General features: G+C 42.0%; 1 protein-coding gene across 10 annotated transcripts in view; it reads right to left on the minus strand.

Moving 5' to 3' along the window:
* Arpp21 (cAMP regulated phosphoprotein 21) overlaps nucleotides 1–19,458 on the minus strand; it is a 159,812-nt gene that overhangs the window by 62,785 nt on the left and 77,569 nt on the right. For 3 of the 10 annotated variants that reach the window (XM_050139637.1, XM_050139634.1, XM_050139635.1), the window contains 4 exons: nucleotides 16,005–16,042; nucleotides 14,201–14,260; nucleotides 9,986–10,215; nucleotides 2,768–3,001 (listed from right to left, as the gene is read on the minus strand). In XM_050139637.1, coding sequence (XP_049995594.1) covers nucleotides 2,768–3,001; nucleotides 9,986–10,215; nucleotides 14,201–14,260; nucleotides 16,005–16,042 — 562 coding nt within the window. Of the gene's footprint in view, nucleotides 1–2,767; nucleotides 3,002–9,985; nucleotides 10,216–14,200; nucleotides 14,261–16,004; nucleotides 16,043–19,458 lie in introns of those variants that run through there. The other 7 variants (XM_050139638.1, XM_050139636.1, XR_007591226.1 and 4 more) reach the window with 5 other exon arrangements.

Below are 19,458 nucleotides of genomic sequence, written 5' to 3' on the forward strand. Positions count from 1 at the left end.
ACCACTGGTAGGTGTGCAGTATATATTATATACTTTAAACATATGTCTGTATTTCCTTTTTAAGATCAAATTTTTATTAGTTTTTGTGTGTGCATGCATGCGCGAGTGTGCATGCATGTGTGTGTGTGTGTCCACAGAAGTCAGAGATGTCAGATCCCACAAAGGAGGATTTACAGATGCTTGTGAGGAACCTGACCTGGGGGGCCTGGGATCCAAACTTGGATTGTCTTCAAAAGCACTCTGTGCTCCTAACCACTGAGCCATCTCTCCATCCCTGCATATAGATTTTTTTTTTAAATCAATGGAACTAAAGGCACTCTAGAAAGAAGAGATATACTGTTTTTCATGTGTCTGTGGTTTGTGCATATTATGTTTGCATGCATGTGGGCACAGGTGTGTATGTGTGTGTGCATACTCACATATGTGTAAGCACAAGCACATATGTTTATGGAGGTCAAGGTTGATGTTAGGAGTATACCTCAATCGTTTGTCCCTTATTCATTGAGACCAGACCTCTCAGTTGAACCCAAAGCTCTATAATGTGGCTAGTCTTGCTAGCTGGTGTGTTTCAGGCATCTCCTGTTTCCACCTTCCCAATCCTCAAACTACAGGCAAGCTTCCACACTCACCAGGCATTCACAGGCGCTCTGGGGATACCCAGTCCTGCACACCTAGTGCTTTAACCACTGAGTCACCTACCTAGCCAGGAAATAAAATTTCTCCCCTTTCATCACTCAGCTATACTATAAAATACAATAACCGTGGTCTTTTCCTGAGGGATAGTTCAATGCCTAGTGTCTGTCAGAGCAGAATAACGCCTGTAGAGAAGCCATTCGGCAGCGCCTTCCCTCTAGTTTTGAAAGCCCTTTTCAAAAAGAGACATTTTGATAACAGCCTTAAGTGACTCCAGCCAATGAATGAGAATCAGGACTTGGCGCCAGCAGAATTCTATTTCTTTGCTAAATAAATGAGATTGCATATAATCGTAAATACACACACATGCAAAGCCACGCTATCATTGCTAATAATACTCTACAAAACATACCATTGTGCCTTTTAAAAGACACTCTGGAATTCTGCTTTAAACACATCACACACAAAAAAGAATGTTCTGTCGCTGCTCCTTTCTGCAAGCCCTCTACCCAATCAACAAAAAAGCTATCACACCAACAATCAGATTATCCTTCAGTCAGGACCCAGAGTACTGTATATGATACTGGTGTCCTTTAATTTCCTTTATGAAGCCTACAATAATCCCAATAAAACCAGAGCCATTCAGAAAGGCTCTTCAGAAGTACCGGGTCGGAGCCTTTCAAAAGCTTTTCCATAAAGGGATTATGCTTTCTGTTCTCTCATACATATGGCACTTTCAGAATGTCTCCATCAAATTCCGTGCTCTGAGGATGAGCCATCTGCTTCCTAAGGACACGCAGTTACCCCGGGAGCTATTTTACCATAGCTCTCGCTTTGCACCGGGGATCCTAATTACCAGTACCACTCTCCGCGTGAGCCGGCCCCGCGAGATAGATCACTCTTGTGAGATGTTCGCCTGTTGCATTCTCAAGCTTAGATTACTGAAGTAATCTACATACCAGAGCTAAACTTCAAACTCCTTTCCAGAGAATTCCATTCTTTCCCGTCACAAATAAAAAGCTCTTAATGCTAGGTGTGTCAGCTCTCTCTCTCTCTCTCCATGGCTCTAATAAGATGCTAGACTCCCAGCTCTATGTGGTGGCCGGACTTTCATCTGCTTCTTAGGGAAGCTGGTTCGCTTCAGCCAGCAGAGTCCTCCTCCCTCTTGAGATCCTAAAGAGTATTGGCAAAGAGGTCTTGGAGAAGGCCTAGGCACCCTTCCTTAAGGATTCTCTTCAGTTTACCTAACGTGAAAGTTATCTGCCCCCCCCCCCCTAGGGAATCTGGCTATTCATCATGGAATGAACCATAATTATGGAAGGACAGTTTCCCAGCCCTACAGTAAGTAGCCTGGCCCTATTATCCCCACGAGGAGCTACTTAATAGCTTGTTATTATTCTCTTTGCTCATGTGGGTTCCTCTAAATCTGCAGGAACTGGGGGAAAGTTCTATAATCTTCTATAATTGTGGAGCTGAGGTGGATCCATGGGATGCCTTGCATGCCTGGATGCCTTTGTGTGAAAATTATATCAGACATAATACTGAGCATTAGGTGTGAGAAACCCAAGTTTGGGTTGGTATAGCCCAGCTCAGACACTGTTGACTCTGATTTTAGGTCCTCATAATGGGATAGAACTCTCCATAGTCAGAGAAGAAGGGATCAAGAAAAGTGAATGCTGCCTCAGCTGCCTCCCGGTATCTACTTCATTTCCTTCCTCCTCTCTCCTCTCCTCTCCTCTCCTCTCCTCTCCTCTCCTCTCCTCTCCTCTCCTCTCCTCTCCTCTCCTCTCCTCTCCTCTCCTCTCCTCTCCTCTTCCTGTTCCTCTTCCTCCTCCTCTCTAATTTCAGGGCTGGGAAATAAACCCAAGGCCTTAGGCAAGTGATCTACCATGCAGCTCCAGCCCGAACTTTTGAGAAGGATCACTCAGCTTGGAAAACCTCTGATCTCTATGAATGTTGATGCATTTACACACACAGCTATCATCCAGATCTCCCCCAAAGTCACCACAATGTAGTCCCCACAATCTGCCCCACCCAATAATCTTTCAGGAAACTTGATAGCAAATTTCAGTTATCCAACAGAAGAACAAAGTTTTGATAACATGTGTCCCCAGCAGAAGAGGGGAGGACTGACCTGTGTGTGGATTAAGAAGGATGCTTCCAGGTGGAATACCAGTTGCAGTTTCAAGTGGAAGCAGGATGTAGCTGGTACTGCTGGGAGGGACCTGGCCCCCCATCCCATTCTCTGAATAGGGCATACAACCAGGAGAACCAGCTGCCACGCTAGAGGTCAGGGCCGTGGTCTGCAGAGGCGGGTGGTTGCGGGACAACGATCCTGAGGACCCTGCGCTGCTGGAAGACTCAGAACCTGGCAGAAAGATAGGAAGCAACAGAGCTTTGGTACCCAGAGAAGTGGAGAGACAGTAGCCAGACATTAAAAGGTTGATTCCTTCATAAGGGGGCATGAGGAGTTTGAGATGTGTGCGGAAGGATGGGGTTAGCCAGTATTCATTCCACATCTGGAATTTTGAGCTTGTATTCATGGAAATCTTTGCTTCCCACTTCTCAGGCATGACATTTTTTTTCTAGGGGGCGGGGTGTTAAAAACAAATATTTCTTCAACTTTTGCAAGTACGCTCTAGGTGATAACTTGGTAAATGGGAGTCAAGCTATGCCCGCAAATTCCCATCTCTTAAGTATTTAATGCTATGTGAAATACTTCTCTTAGTAAGATTGATAGACTGATAAGAAAGAGGAACAGGATGGAGGATAAAGAGATGTCAACTTGGGGGGGGGGTCCTAGGACATGTTACCCCATGCATGTTTCTGAAGCTGTATTCCTCAAGCCCCTTGTACAGCTAAATTTGAAGGGGACAGATAGGAACTTATTTATCCCCTATATAAGTGGAGAGCCAGACCGTTTCTTTTGTGAACACAGCAACACATGAGTGGGAGTTATTTTATAATGCTTTAGAGCAAATCCAGAAGAACTGTAGCTCTGAACTAAACCTGCAGCCACATGGGTAAAAATAAATAAAAAAAATAGTAGTAAAAGTAAAATAAAAATTTATGTTTAAAAATAAAATGCATTTGCTATAGGGAAAGGGATGACTTGGCAGAGCAGGTATAGGACTGAGAATTGAGGACAAAGAGCTACGTCTGGATTCTGGCATTTTCTCCATCTTCTGACTGGGAGCAACCTTGAACATTATGGAAACATTAGTTTCCATGATGGACTTTATCTTCAGATTGTGAGTTCAAATAAACCATTGCTTTGTTAACTTGCTCCTTGTCAAGCATCTGTTCATAGGCTTGAGAAAATAAACTGGTAAAGAATTAGACAGGAATCCAGTGATTGTTAGATGGTTATCTTTAGTGTATGCATGGGCCATTTGTAAGTCTTGGTCATCTGGAACAGGTACAGCAATAATCTGTACAGCTGAGCCACTGAAGTCCTTGTCTATAGAGAGACATTCACAAAAATGCTACCAGCACAGGGTGAGCCACGTTCAAAGGTTTAATGAGGACTACTGAGAACTCAAGAACAATGGCAATGGGTTGTTGATCCTACTGCACGTATTGGCTTTGTGGGAGCCTAGGCAGTCTGGATGCTCACCTTACTAGACCTGGATGGAGGTGGGTGGTCCTTGGACTTCCCACAGGGCAGGGAACCCTGATAGCTCTTTGGGCTGACAAGGGAGGGGGACTTGATTGGGGGAGGGGGAGGGAAAAGGGAGGAGGCGGTGGGGAAGAGACAGAAATCTTTAATAAATAAATAAATAAATAAATAAATAAATAAAATCATATTGAAATTGCTACTTGGAAGAATTGAGAGTTTCAAGTTCCAAGAGTTTTACACTGTTTCCAGCTTCCTTTGTCCAGGGGCTTAATGGAAGTCAGGGCAAATATCTAAACACTGTCTTTGTGTGACAAGCGCCATGCTTGCACTGTGAGTGGTCTAATGTCCACAGAAACCTGGTGTTGGAGATCAGAATGGGTCCTAGATTTGTCAGATATGTTTTCCAGAGCCTGTAAACCATGTGGGAGCATCTGAGTCCAGCTCAGGCTACTTGACTCCCCACACAATCTAAGTTCTAAACCTGCAGGCCAGAGATCAAATTCACCCCTGTCACTCAAGTGGCATCCAGGTAGTGATGGGCCCTGACCAAGCTTAGCCAAGTTCTAGAAGATGATAAATACAAAGTTACTCCCAGAGGGGTGCATAGTGGCTTCCAGGAAGCATAAGAGGCAAAAGACACCAGGATAGCTGGAAGAGAGGCTCAGTCTAACCTCCAGAGAGATTCCGGAAGAAGAAAAGGGAAAATTACAAAGCAAAGCAAAATTCAGGACTAGGAAGTATGAGACAGAAGAAGAAAGCGCAGAAGGAAGGGGCCTCAGCTCCAGTCTGCACTAATATGCCTTAGCTCTCTAGGAAGTGCCTGTACTTCAACCTCAGAGTTCTCTCCTGTAAACCCTCCAGACTGGGTAGGAGCAAGAGGGCAGAGTTTTTCATACTTGACCAAGTTTTGACTTCTTTTTATCTCCATGTTTTTAGAGTGTTTCTGTGCCTTTAAGAGAGAAATCCCAGTTTCTTCCTACTTTACACCCCAGGCTGCCTTTCTTAGATGTGGGAGCCATTTTCACAAAGCAATCTTATAAGAGGAAAGGGAGGGTTAGAGCGGCAGCAACTGACAGTTGGAATTTTACACTACACAAAACAGGAAACATTTGTGTGCTTTGAGATATTAGACTGACTGAAGCTAGTATGCTTAAAAACCTGAAATAAAAGAAATGGAAGAAAAGAAGAAGGAAAAACACAGAGAGAAGACAGAAGGAGGAAGAAGAAGAGATGGAGGGGGAGAATGAAGAAAGGAGAATCGGAGGGGAAGAGAAGGAGGACAAAAGGAAGAAGAAGGAAGAGGGTTAAGAAAGAAGAGGAGGAGAAGAAATAGGAGGACACAGGGAATGAAGAGCTCTAGTTGCTCAATGAAGACAGACAGACAGACACACACACACACACACACTTAACTTTTCCACCATGACCAACTGGTCAAGCAGTAGCATTATACTATAAAATGTAAAATTTTCTTTTAGTTCCACCAGGTTATTTGTCCACTATAACAGCTTTATTGACATATATTTTATGTACCAAAAAAAATCTTTTATAGTGTGGAATAAAATGTATTTTATTCTATTGCTGAAGTAGTACAAACACTGCTACTAGCCCATTTTAGAAATTCTCATTCCCCCAAAGAAAATCAATAGGTTTTAGTAGTCACTAGTCAATCCCAAACCTTTATCCTAACTCTACATACATAATGCCTGATCTATAATCCTTCCCTTTATAGGCTGTCCGTTTGGATATTTTTCACAAATACAATTGCAAAATAAATGTAGACATCTTCCTTGATGTAGTTAGAACAAGGCTCAAGGCTCATAAATACTGTATTATGCATCAAAACATCCTTCCTTTTCTTCATTCTTCATATTAAGGTCAGAGTAAAAGCCAAAACTCTAGAGTAGATATATGTATGGACGGCATACACCGTGAGACTGGTTCTGATACACTGTGAAATGATTAGATGTAAATAACGAACACAAAGAGTTAGACATCAAGAAAGATGATGTCCCCACCCTTTAGCTGCAGAACATAGAGAAGTCAAACGGGAACTGAACTGGGGGGGGTCCCTTCCTACTGGCGAGCTTTTCATACTGTTGGAAGGCGCTATACAGGATGCCAACAAAGTTACTGTTCTTTATCCTGTGTGCAACACTACCAACATACCTGGCAAGATTTACCAATAGGTGCAATGGTGGGCTGATTACTATAAAGTAACCAACCACTTTCTGATTGGATCTGAGGTTCACTCAACAGGAGGGAATTGCTTCTTGGTACTACAGACATGGTCAAAGCTGATGACTGGGGGAAGTCTTAGGCTCTAGTGGGGAGCCTACTAGTGTGGTCTTACTAAATGGACATGGTGTTGTGCCCTCTAAATATTTGTGTTTATAATCATAGATTAGTGCTGCTTATCAAAGTATGTTGTATATCTGTATGAAATTGCAAAGGAAAGAATAAATAAATGATAGTGTTCTAACTAATAGTGTTCTGTACCCAAAACTTTAAATCAAGGGATAAGGGGTGGTAGAACATTATCTCTATTAGTACAAATTAATAACCACGTCTCAGGGATGGCCTCATCACAGTGAGCGACCCCTCTCTATCACACGACTCAGCACTTTTCTTCTCTCATGCCAAGCTACATGAGTCTTATTTCTTACTTAATAACTCTAGAAAATATTTCTAGATTCAGGGAGTCAGAGCTCAGCAGAGTGATCTAAGACTTCCAAAATTATTAGGAGGAAGAAAATACCCAGGTTGTTCCTTGGGGTAACCAAAATAAAGAAGAGGAAGTGGTGGAAAGTTAAAGTCTTTTGCATTTGAATTAGAAAATTAAAAGTAGGGCATTAAAATTAATATCAAAACATCGAAAGCAGTTTTTTGTATGTTGGCATGGAGTCAGACAGCAACACAAGTGAATTACATCCAGAAAATAAAGTCATGCAGCCATCTAAATGGTAGAAGTGGAAGGAAGTCTGATGTCTATGGAGAGGTCATTTCATAGTATAGATGGGTGCATCAACTGTTCCCTGGAACCTTGCTGCGAAGGTATATTGTCAGACTCCACTAGACGCCTACTGACTTATGAACCTTGGAGGAGGCACGATCTATGACATAACCAGTCGTTCTGTCTCTGACTGTGTTGAAGTTGAGAACATCGCTCTGGAGCTCAACAGTGGGGGAGGGGGGCACGGCCAAAAGGAAGTTTGTGTTTAATAAGCTCAACCACACTGTCGACCCCCAGGGAAGAAGACTACAGCACAAAGCCATCACACGAATGTCCCCAGGGTCAGTGTGACAGCACCCTCAACCTCCTTAGACTTGTGCTGGGCTTCTGGCAAAGGGCTCCAGCCTCCAGTGACCCCATGTTTGCACTCAGTAACATGCTTGGTTCTGATGAGGGACAATGTCTCCGGCATGGAGAGAGTCTCCCTGACACCTAGAGAGAGCAGGAACCTACGCAAGAAGAGTAACCTCAACGTCCCATCTTCGGAAAGCACATTTGGTTTCTGAAAGACCTCGGAAGCTTTCAGCTCAACTACAACAACGAGGAAATAAATCAGAACCGTGTTCTGAAGCTGATGACAGCAAAACTGGCAGGTTTACTTCATAAAATCATCCTGGGAAGTTTTAAGATTGTTTTGACATCCTCTCTTGATCTCCTTATAGAAAAAAAAAAAAAACAACCTTTTCCCTTTCCATGCCTGCACCTTGACACGCTTTTGAAGGCAGACACTTATACTAAAAGAAAAAAAAAATGTCTGAAGCGCTTATAATCACTAATGGTTCTCCAAAGAGCGTGGTGTTTTAACATTCTTGAAGTGTCTTAAATGCTTCCGAAGAGCTGTGCTTTGGAAGTGACAGGGTTTGGTTTGTGGAAAATGGTGATTAATTTTAAAACATTAAGAGCTCTTTTGGGGTGCTGGAATGTTGAAGTGCACCATTTAAGGCACTTGCTTTCTACATCTTCAGAACAAAAACTGTTTAACCTTTCTGAGTTTACACAAGTTCAAGTGCACAGCGGTGGCTTGTGTGGATTTCAGATGCCGTGGTAGTGGGACAGGAGAGCAATTAATTAGAGTCGAAATCAAGAGCTCCACAGCCAGTGAGCAGGGCTCTCAGGAAGAGGGCACCCACCCACCTGCGCTCTCCAAGGAACACGGCGGTATGTATACAGCAACATCCCTGAATAAACGCTATTAATTTGCCTTCTGTGTAGGAAAACATGAGATAATTTCTTAGGAGGAATTTGTCAACAACGTAATTGCGCTAAACTGTCAGCATAGGGGACCCAGACTTTGTGCACACTCTTTTTCTTCTGCTCAGCCTGATCATGGAAAAGCAGTCAGTACAGGGCAGCAGCGTCTAAGCTTCAACTGGGCTTCTCCATCCACTCCTGTACCCCAGGCCTGACACCCGGGGACTTTGGGAATCGCAGTTCAAGTCCCGGGGACAGTTCAAGTGCTGTGCCTATTCCAACCCCCGAGCCTGCACACCCATGTGCCCACCACACACACACACACACACACACACACACACACACCACACACACACACACACACGCACGGCCTCTTTTTCTGAATGTAAGTAAGAGTCTGTTCTTCCTGGGGTACTGCCCACCATTCTCTGGACACAGGGCACCTCCGGGTCCTGGAGCTCACTAAGTAGGCTAGGCTGCCTGGCTACTGAGACCCAGGGACCCACTTGTTTCTTTCTTTCCACGGCTGAGATTGCCAGAACATGCCACCAGCCCACTTTTTACTGGGTCTAAGGATCGAATTCCAGTTCTTGTGCTTGCAAAGCCAGCAATTCACAGATCAAGCCAAACCTCCCAGCTGAGAGTCCGCTCTTCAGGAGTGAAACAGCACGTGGTGATTGTAATCATTCCAAAGCTGTGGTTGAAGGAATTTTCTAAGTTGCTCACCACCACTTCCTAAGCACTTTGTACATGCCTATAAATTGTCTATCTTAAAATATCACTATTCCCCCAGAGGAAGAATAAGGCAGAAATCATAATGAAAAAAATACCTTCACTTCTCAGTGAAGTTTGGAAACACTAAACATCCCAGAGACTGGCCTTCCTCATCTGTAAATTAGGGCTACGATATTCCATGGCCATAATAATTGTAAATGAGCACTGATTGGGCCCATGGCACTTGCAACATGCCAGTTACGCAAATTGCTTTGCATGTATTGAAGCTTTTTGTCTTCCTAATAACCATTAAATGTAGGGATGCTATCATTTATATACCTCCGAGGAGGAAATAGGTACATATAGTTTAAATAATAACAGTCCAGGAACAGAGGAACTATTGCTGAGTCTACTACTGTTATAATGGCCTCACACGGCAGCTGCATTGAGCGTGTCGTAGCATTGCATTTAAAAGCAGTAGCTAATTTTTGTTATAGTTTTTATCTGTATTTGCCAAGGTGATATAACCGTTAAAAAAATGATGTCGTTTAAACTCTAAGTAAGTAAACTGGGTTCAAAGAACGTACTATGATAACTTACATTTTACCAGGAAGGAAACTAAGGAAGAAGCTTAGTGTTGTCCTTCAAGTTTGTGGCTAGTTACAATAACTCACCTACATAGCATCTCCTGATTCCTAGAATGGAGTGGAGTTAATATTCCTGCCATTAGTTAATTCAAAGTCGAGAGAAACGGAGAGCAGATGGCCTGCACAGACTCCAGGAGGCACCAGGGCAGGGACCCATTCAGTGATACCTACCTGTTTTGGACAGTTTCCCAGCACTCCTGGTACTGGACATGCTGTCACCCCTGGTCAGCACCGTGATGCCCCCAAAACTTGCTGTCTTGGTCATGGTGGGCTTCAAATTGCGGTTGGAGCTGTCAGAGTCTGTGCTGCTCCAGGCCCGCTGCTGGTCGGACCACCTGAGCTCTGTCTCTGAGCTGCTCTGCCGACTCCCGGAAGTCCTTCCCGAGCTGTCTCGGTTACCCCTGCACAGCCATCAGAGAGATTCATGGGGACAGAGTTATGTGTCATGATGGGGTGAGTGGGCATAGGGGCCCTTAGTAGAAGAGTCTTCTACACTCTTCCCATTGACTCTTTAAACAGACCCCTCCCCCCAACCTCCAACAGACACAAAGACACATAACGTATGACACATGGCACACATTATACACAGGAAAACCAAACCCAGAGACACCAATATCCCTCTGCCAGTGAAGGAGACACGGTGGGAGACAAGTGATATCAAATGTAATCGTTAGCTTCTCTCTCTGAAAGTGGGTACTCCACCCTGACTTGAATCAATAATGAATTCATGCTCAGAAGTAATCATCATCTTACATAATTCTAAAAATAAATTCCCGGGAAAGAAGTTTTTTTTTTCTTTTTTAGCATTAAATAATTGGCCTTGGAGAAAATCTATTTATTAATTCATTTTCCAACTTTATGTTCTGTATGATATCTTTGTTCAGCAAGATTTTGACAAAAGAGCACTCCTGGAATTACCATATGAACTCACACTAAGACTCTGCCCTGCCTGCGAGTTTAACCTTGGAAGTCTAAGGAGACAGCTCATTACCCTTCCTGGGTAGGAAAGTTTATGAACACAGCAGGGCTGGCACTATACTTTGGCATGAGATTTGCCAAGCTCATATCAATGGAAACTGCAAATTTCAAAGTGAAAGAACGATTCATTCCAACTGCGTCCAATATAAGGAAGCTAAAGCTAAATTTCCAGGACTCCAGAGTTCCTTCAAGGAACATGCAAATGTGTATGTGTTTTCTGAGGAAATTTGTAGTTTCATTGGTTTTCAATCTCCTTAAAGAACAGCACTGTGCATGCTTACAAAGCTTCCATTTTATTTTTTCCTGTGGATACAGCGCACCATTAAAGCGCCTTAGAATTCTCCTGGGTTATAAATGGCTGAAGAGGGCACTACTCAGAGATCATAAGTGTAATTGTGACTTCACACACCAGTGTGTGATGTGATGTAATCAATGCTTGAATCAAATCTCAATCCCTGACCAGAAGCTTTGTTTTCAAACAATCCTTTAAAATCAATAAAGTCCCGTTGAGACGCTAGAAGAGTGTATAGATATCTGACAGAAATACTCCAGCCACATGAGCAGAAGTGGCGGCGAAGTTTTAGCTCCTGTTTCAATTCATGAAACTTTTATTTGTATCTGGGAAGATTAAGAAGGAAACTGGATTTGAGACCTAGTAAAGGCAAGGCAAAGAGGAGATTTAATAAGCAAGGGAAGGTTTGAATAGAGAAATCAAAGAAAACAAAGCATTTTCATGAGGCAGGGTGGATGGAAACACCCCCCCCCCCATCAATGTTTTCTTTCAATGTCTTTTGTCAGAACCTTGGGAATGGCTTATTTCAGAAGTAATGGGCACCGAAGAGGAGACTTGGTATATAAAGAAAGTTGATCGCCAGTGGCCAGGTGCCTTTAATTTACACACTCAGAAAAGTACGAAAACTATTGAGGCTGTTGTAGAGGAATTGCCATCCCAAGGGCTCGGTTCTCCAGCCCAGTTTCTTCTTCCAACATCCAAGTTCAACGTCATTCTTTTCTTGTATAATTCTGCCTATGCTGACCCATCTTTGACAAAGTGCAGCTGAATCATTTCTTAATGTCTCTGAATGAAGCAGGACTTGGACAATAACCTCTTCTACAGAAGACCAGGAATATTCTTTACAGAAAAACATTGACTTGACAATCTGGGGTGGTCCCGAGCCTCAACATGTTGAATGAGGCAGAAAGAAACCCTCTAGATGGGGGTGATTATCTGTTCAATCATCAATTTTGCGCCTTTTATCCCTTCTATTTGTGACTTCTGCACCTCCATGGCAGGCATTTAGACCTGCAAGAATGCCAGTGTGGCCAAGAGTGTCTTTGCAAAAGATAGTGACCTCCGTTTTGCCTGGGTTGTAGTTGGCACCCTTTGGCATGTAGAGCTGTGTCTAACAACTCTACAAGCTCATTAGACTTTAACTATATCCCCTCATTCACAAAGTGACCTAAGATATTCTTCTGTGATATCAGCTCAACTCAACATCCTAAACCAGGAGCTATGCATTTTTTAAAGTGTGAAATTTAAAGTTTCTGCTTTTAGGAGATCCCATAAACAGAATTCAAATTAAATAGACAATTTATTTGTGGTTTCTAGATATGCACAAATTTAAATATAACTCTTATTTTTCTATCTATTGGCTAATTATCCCAATATTAGCAAGGCGGGTCCTAAAATGAATTCCAAATCTACTTGGTATGGAATCATAAATATTACAGAAAATCACTTATTCAAATGCCTCTCCCTTTTTTTAAGTTCAGCTTGCTTCTTTCCAACCAACATCTAGGAAAATAATGGTCATTGGAGCTGGTCCTTTTATAGATAGCAAGTAACTCGTCCCATAATAGTTATTATTATATATATAATATATACATAGTGTTCTGTTTCTTTGATTATTGCTTACATTTTCCTATATTTCTGAAAATTATACTTTTATTTTCCCCAACTTAGGGTAATATGTACTCGAAGTCACCTTTAAAACAACCTTTGTTTCCTGAGCTCCGGGACTTAGTGACTGGGGTAAGTGATGGCCTCCACACTGGGATTGCTTCCCCAACTATACTATAGCTCGACTATAAACTGACTTGGGAGCTGTGTCAAAGGAACTAGCTGTTTGAAGGCTTGCATCTAATCTATATCACAGAGTATGTGATTTCAGGGTCTGGGTTTCCAACGGAGAAATTCAAGGTCATTTCTCTTAAACATTCAAAAATGCAAGGGGAATATCTAATGATCCACGGGGGACTTGCTAGAGCAGTCAATGTTCAGCCTAGGAAAGTTAGAACTGAGGAAATGAGGAATTCATCTTTCTTTCTTTCTTTCTTTCTTTCTTTCTTTCTTTCTTTCTTTCTTTCTTTCTTTCTTTCTTTCTTTTTTGCTCATGCCTGGTGAAAGAATAAACCTCCATGAATGAGGAAGACCTCAATTCAAGCCATTAGCCAAAGGCGTTGTACCAACACACAGTCAGTCCACTTTTCTTCTTTGTTGAAAATAGTAAGAGTTTGTTTGGGGTTTAAGCTTTCCTCTACCAGAGATGAATCTGGTATTTAGAAATATATCCGTATATACATAGTAGATACTGAATATTTAAAATGTTTTATTATAGTTTTGTGTGTATGTGTGTGTGTGTGTGAGATGCATGTACCAAGTCCTGTGTGTGTAGCTCAGAAGACAACATACAGGAGTCAGTTCTCTCTTTCTACCATGTGGATCCTGGGAATTGAACTTGGGTCATAAGGTAGGACCTGATACTGAATATTTTTAATAACGCTGTTTAAAACTGGCCTTATAAAGCATGTCAGGCAGACATGTAAGAGCGTGGTGAAAAATGTGGATGGCCCCTCTGCTCTCAAAGAGGTGTTAGCCTAAAACAGAACTCAAAAAAGAATTCCTTCCTTCCCCTCACTCTGCAGATCTTGGTTTAAATAGTCCATTACCATGGAAAGACACCTCACAATTTCCTTTCGGAAATGAAATAGATGCTTAAAATAATGTTTGAAATACTGTGATGGACAGCAGTGATTTCAAAACCAGCATCCCTGGTAGAGCTATCACCTAGTTAGTTCCCAGAATTGGGAATGTACATATAATGGTAGCCTTCCAGAGAAATCTGAACTCTGCTTAATTTCTCAAAGTGGGTTTGAAAGTGTTCAACGAGTTTTAACGGAGAATCCTCCACATAAAGACACTTCCGGGAAGACCCCAGGAGGAGAATACACAGAGCGATGGCTTCCCAGTGCTAATTCTCCCTGTCTCATTGTGTAACAAATGCTACAAGAAGAGAATTGAATGGATTCTATCCCATGAACAGAAATATTGCATGCTAACACTTATATTTCACGCAGATTCTGCCACATCATCTGAAAACACAGTTTATAAAAGTAAACCATACCAACCGAAAGAGCTGTCTTTTCTTATAGGTCTCATTGCATATGTGAATGTCTTCCTGGAGCCTACTGGGAATGAAAAAGATGACGTTTACGACACAAAGTCCAAGGGTTTGCAATGCCCTATACGGAACGGGTGTGCACTACATCACAGCATGCCTCGTGTGTAAGCCAATCCCATGTGTTAGGATTTCCCTGTGTGATGTTAACGTTCGTTTGAGCAAATTCACGGCAGCATGTGAGGATGTAGTCCCTAGTCTATGTTAGATAGAGCGGTAAAGGAAAGAATGTGGACACAGGGAAAAGGAAATGCAAGAGGCTGGTAGACAGAGGATAGAAATTTAATTAAATACAGTTGTTGGGATTTTCTTCAAGAGAACTATAAAATTATTTATTAATCCCTTGGACTCAGCTGGAAATATGAGAATTCCAGAAGTAAGTGTCCATATACATTCTATTTTTCCTGGAGGGACATTCAATTTGATGTTTGATGTTTCTTTCTTGGACTATCAGGTCATGTTCTTATAGGAACATATATGACCAGTTCTTAGACTGTTGAATATGATCCAAAGTGAATACCTTGGGCAATTAAGAATCAATGGATAGTATTAGGGAATATTATAGGGGAATGAATTGGTTAGATGACTTAGAAATATGTTCCCATGGAAGTGAACTGTCAATACTCTGTCTGGTACAGGTGTAAAATTTTGAAATGCCTCAGGTCACCACCAAGGTAGTCAGTTATGAACTCTCAGTTTTACTGTAAAGGGGAAACAGGTGCCTCAAACTGGAACGATCATATTTTATCTTTTTTTATTCCACCTGAAAGAGGTGATTCTCTCAATATTTCCAACTGCTAACACTGTGACTTCTTTCTTGTAGTTACTAGTTATCCATAATATCCGGTTTAAAGTCTGAGTACGAGTGTTTAATCAACTTCAATTTTGGACAGACTTAGAGGGACACCCATTATACTGACACTTGCAATCAAATTAAGAGCCGCTTTATTTACGAATCCTGTGTTTCTAAATTAAGTTCGGATTTTGATTAGTCTTAAATGTGGCTAGCACAGCTCACGCGCTTGCTTCGCTTGTCTGGAATCCGCATAATTGAATCATGGGAACGTTTCAATAGCTGTGACGGTTTGAAGCTGTATCAGAAGGGTAAGTTCTGAAAGGTTAAGTTTAACAGGGTTGCCCTTAACCCCAAGACATTCTCCACACTGTTTCTCCAGCACCCCCCCCCCCCCCCCCCCCCCCCCCCCCCCCCCCCCCAAGGCTTAAGCCAGGCAAACTGATTAATATGAAGGCATTGCGGATAAAGTTTTCACCTCAGCCCTTTCAGGAAGACAGGGAGACTGTTACAATTTGAAATTTAAAATCAGAGTAATTCAGTTTCTTTTGGCATAGCTAGTTAAGGTGATAAGACATAAGAAATGGCTGAAAACACTTTCAGCAGCCTGGCCAGTAAGCTGGAGAAGCTGCACGCCCACACGGTCTCCACTCTTATCCCACGTCAAGGTTTCAGGGATTACATGGGAGAGCCTAAAACAGAGACTTCAGTGAAAAATGCCTAAGCCTCTGTCTGGAAGTAACTGAGAAAACTTCTTCCCCAAATCAAAGTCTTTTTAAACAGATCAAGTAACACATACGTGAATATATAGGTGTGTATCCGTTGATATATGTGTGCTTTCATACTTCATACATATATTCAAGTACACACTTATATGTGCAATACGTATGAACATGAGAATGTAAAGGACACATGACAAACTGTTCCTCGAAAGACACAAGAAACATAAATTTCATTTTACCTGTTGTCCAAAAATAGACTTTCCTGGGAGCAAACTGACTGAAAAATAAAAATAAGAAACAGGGCACCATGTCAGATGTGCTGGATTGGCGGAGCTCTTGCAAATCCTCGCCTGATTTTAAAACTACTTTCCCTTCCTAGGGGGAAAAGGTTAAGAAAACTATGCACAAAAGATGAGAACTTTAAAAGGAGAGAAATAGGTTAGTGTCGCTGGCAGAATAACCAGTTCTCAGCAGCACGGGGTATTTCCCATCAGGAACTCTTCAAGTATGAACAGATTAAGTTCCAGGTCAGGTGAAGGTCAAAGAGAAACGGGTGTGAAACAGCTGGAGAGACTGGGGACTGCTGAGTCCCAAGCAGCCATGCAGCACTGTATACCGGTCAAGGGCACGGGTTCAAACCAAGAGAGAAGAAGCAGATTTGCCGTGACCCTCCTAGGGATGGCAGAGCTGTGAATCCACATCCTAACATCCCTGCCTCAGAGAGGCGTCCCTGCCTCAGGGAGACATGTCCTCATGGAAGAGAGAGACTTATCGCAAGTCTCTCTAAATTGAAGAAATGTCATCAATTATTAATCTGAATGAAAGGGAGGGGCAGGACAGAAGACAAGCCTTGGCCAATTGAAACTAATTTAAAAAATGCTATCAAGTGTTTTTTCTCTGGCTTTTCACAGAGAAAGCCAACAGCTTTCTTGTTTTGCTTCCTTTACTGAACTAACTCTAGGGAAGATAAAATTCTACCATCATTATCTAGATGATATCCGAGAAAAGATGAATCTGGCTAAATTTAAACAAAGGAAAAGGGAAATCTATGTAAAGCAGAGATGTGCTCATGTAACAGCACACTGCACACTGTGCCTGGGAAATAATAGGAACTATTTTCAATGTTAGGTGTTTATCTATCTACCTATTTATGCATCATTTTCCGTGTACAGATTTCAAAATAAGTAAGTGACTTACAAAAGGGATGAATAGGAACCTAGCGGGTCCATTACTCTACAGAAATAGCAGTGACTCTTTGGCAGTTCTTTGTGCAAGTGTGCACATATTCATGTATGTCTGTGCACATATGTATGTGTGCACATGTGTGTCTGTGCACATATGTATGCGTATGTGTGCACATGTATGTTCGTGCACATATATGTGTATGTGTATGTATGTATGTATGTGCACATATGTATGTGTATGTGTGAAGTCAGATGACAAGTTCAGGTGTTGTTCCTCAGGGGCTGTCAATGTTTTATTTGCTTGGCTGGTTGCTTAAAAACTATTTTGTATTGTGTGTGTGTGTGTGTGTGTTTGGTGTGAACATGTGTGTATGTGTGCATGTCAAGGTGCATGTGTGGAGCTCAGAAGACAACCAGCAGGAGTCAGTTCTTTCCTTTCTTCAGGTGTGTATTTGGGGATTGTGCTCAGGTTGTCAGGCTTGGTGACAACCGCCTGTACCTGGTGAGCCATCTCACAGATCTCCACCTTGCTTTTATGAAATAGGGTCTCCCACTGACTTAGAACTCACCAAGAAATCTAGGCTTGTTGGCCAGGGACCCTGGAATCCACCTGTTTCTGCCTCCCTATGGGAATTATAAGCATGTGACAGCATGCCTTAGAGTTTCTTGGTTGAATTTGGGGGGTCAAACTCATGCCCCTGTACTTTGCCAACTGAGGCATCAACCCAGCCCCTATTAGCAATTCTTCACATTAAACTTGCAGTTCATGAAACCAGCTCTCAGAGAGGCAAGCCAGGTACTATTCTCCACGTTCATTCTGACAGTGAAATCATTTCTTTCTACTAAGCCAAAGGTTCTGTTTAGACATGGTGTCTCCTCAATGGTTGGGAAGAAGTCAGTGTGCTTCATAATGTTACCACCAGGCCCTGAAAAGTGGAGATTCAACCTATTTGAGGAAGTTGATCAAAGACATTCTGACATCTTAACCACAAACCGTTTGGGGAGGAGAGATTAAACAGCTTCAATTCTTTGAATGAAAAATCAAGACACCAACAAATCAAAGATACTCATCCCCAATAAACATCCTTCAAAAGTATGCATCTGAGTGTTTGGAAAGATCCTCCCGGGGGTCCCCACACTCTCCTAAGTGAGACAGCTACAGGCTGTGACTCAGTAGCTGGTGGAAATAAACTTTGGCAAAGGGAGTATTAATAACTTGCACATTTAATGGCAGAGAAAGATGAAAGTGTCACGGTAATTAAGTGCAACATTTAAAGCTGTCACTTACGTGCACACCCGAATATTTAAAAGGCTCTTTCTTTTTCCAAAGAAGAAAATGGTTTTGCTTAATGGATTAGAATTCTCCCCCACATCCCACCCCCACTGTGTTCACAGCCTGTGCCCTCTCTGCAGCTCTCAGAGGACAGACCCCACACTTTCTAGAGGGTCACCAGGAGCCTTCTGGGAGCTCCATCAACACACAGACGTCCTCAAAAAATACCTTCCAGGCAAGACAGCCTTTCTCAATATCCTGCCTTGTTAACAAGTCTTCCCAAGGTTAGTAACGTCAGGGGAAAAGGACCAGAAAATGAGATTAAATTGTCACCGAAGAAATAATTATTTTTTTCAAATATGACTGAGAATAGAGATTTACTGCTTTATTATTTGAGAGCTAAATTTGTCTGTACACTTACAACTTTTTGGCTCTCAGATAGCAGTCTTATCTCAAGACCACCAAACTTTGAAAACCATATTTGAAATTGTTTCTAGCATATCTCCAAGGCAACATGCCTATTTTATTCATGTGGCTGCATATATAAAGACACATACAGGCACACATGCGCACTGCTTCTCAAACACATACACTCACATCTGAGGCACCAAGATGCTTCCCCATAACACTCGAGAGTATTTCTAACTTTAAAATAAACTTGAGTCTTGCTAAAGTGTAAATGAGATGTCCAAATTCTCTAGTGTTAGCTCAGGTAGGGAAAGATATACTCATACTCAATATTTGAATAGCCACCATTTAAAAAATAATTGTTGAGCAAAACTGGCTTTGTTCATTCTGTTTTTTTTTAATTATGAGAAAATAAAATCAAAGAATAGTTAGAATAAAGATTTCATTTATAAAATACAGGGTCCTTATGCTGGATCCTTTGTATTGGCTTAATAGTTGACTTACTGTAAAGTAACTATTATTTTGTGGAAAATGGTCTTTTCATGGTGAATATTAATCAACATTCTGAGCGGTGATAAGGTCAACCAGCTAGGGAACTGCACGTGCATAGATCAATGAATGCCCCATGATGCAGGCTGTCACCGTGCAAGTGGTGAGGAAGATGTGCTAAGGTGCATGTGTGTTCAAGAAAGTTCAGGTGGCCATGTTCCATCCTTGAAATTTTGAGCTGATAGATGCTGTGGTAACATCTCCTTACTCCTGAGTCACCTCTTGCCTTCTTCCTCATTAACACAGCCTCCCCACATTGTTCTGGGGTTATTCTGTATA

This window comes from Alexandromys fortis, unplaced genomic scaffold, assembly GCF_014885135.2.
Source record: "Alexandromys fortis isolate MF-2015 unplaced genomic scaffold, M_Fortis_MF-2015_v1.1 scaffold_36, whole genome shotgun sequence".
NCBI classification, from domain to species: Eukaryota; Metazoa; Chordata; class Mammalia; order Rodentia; family Cricetidae; genus Alexandromys; species Alexandromys fortis.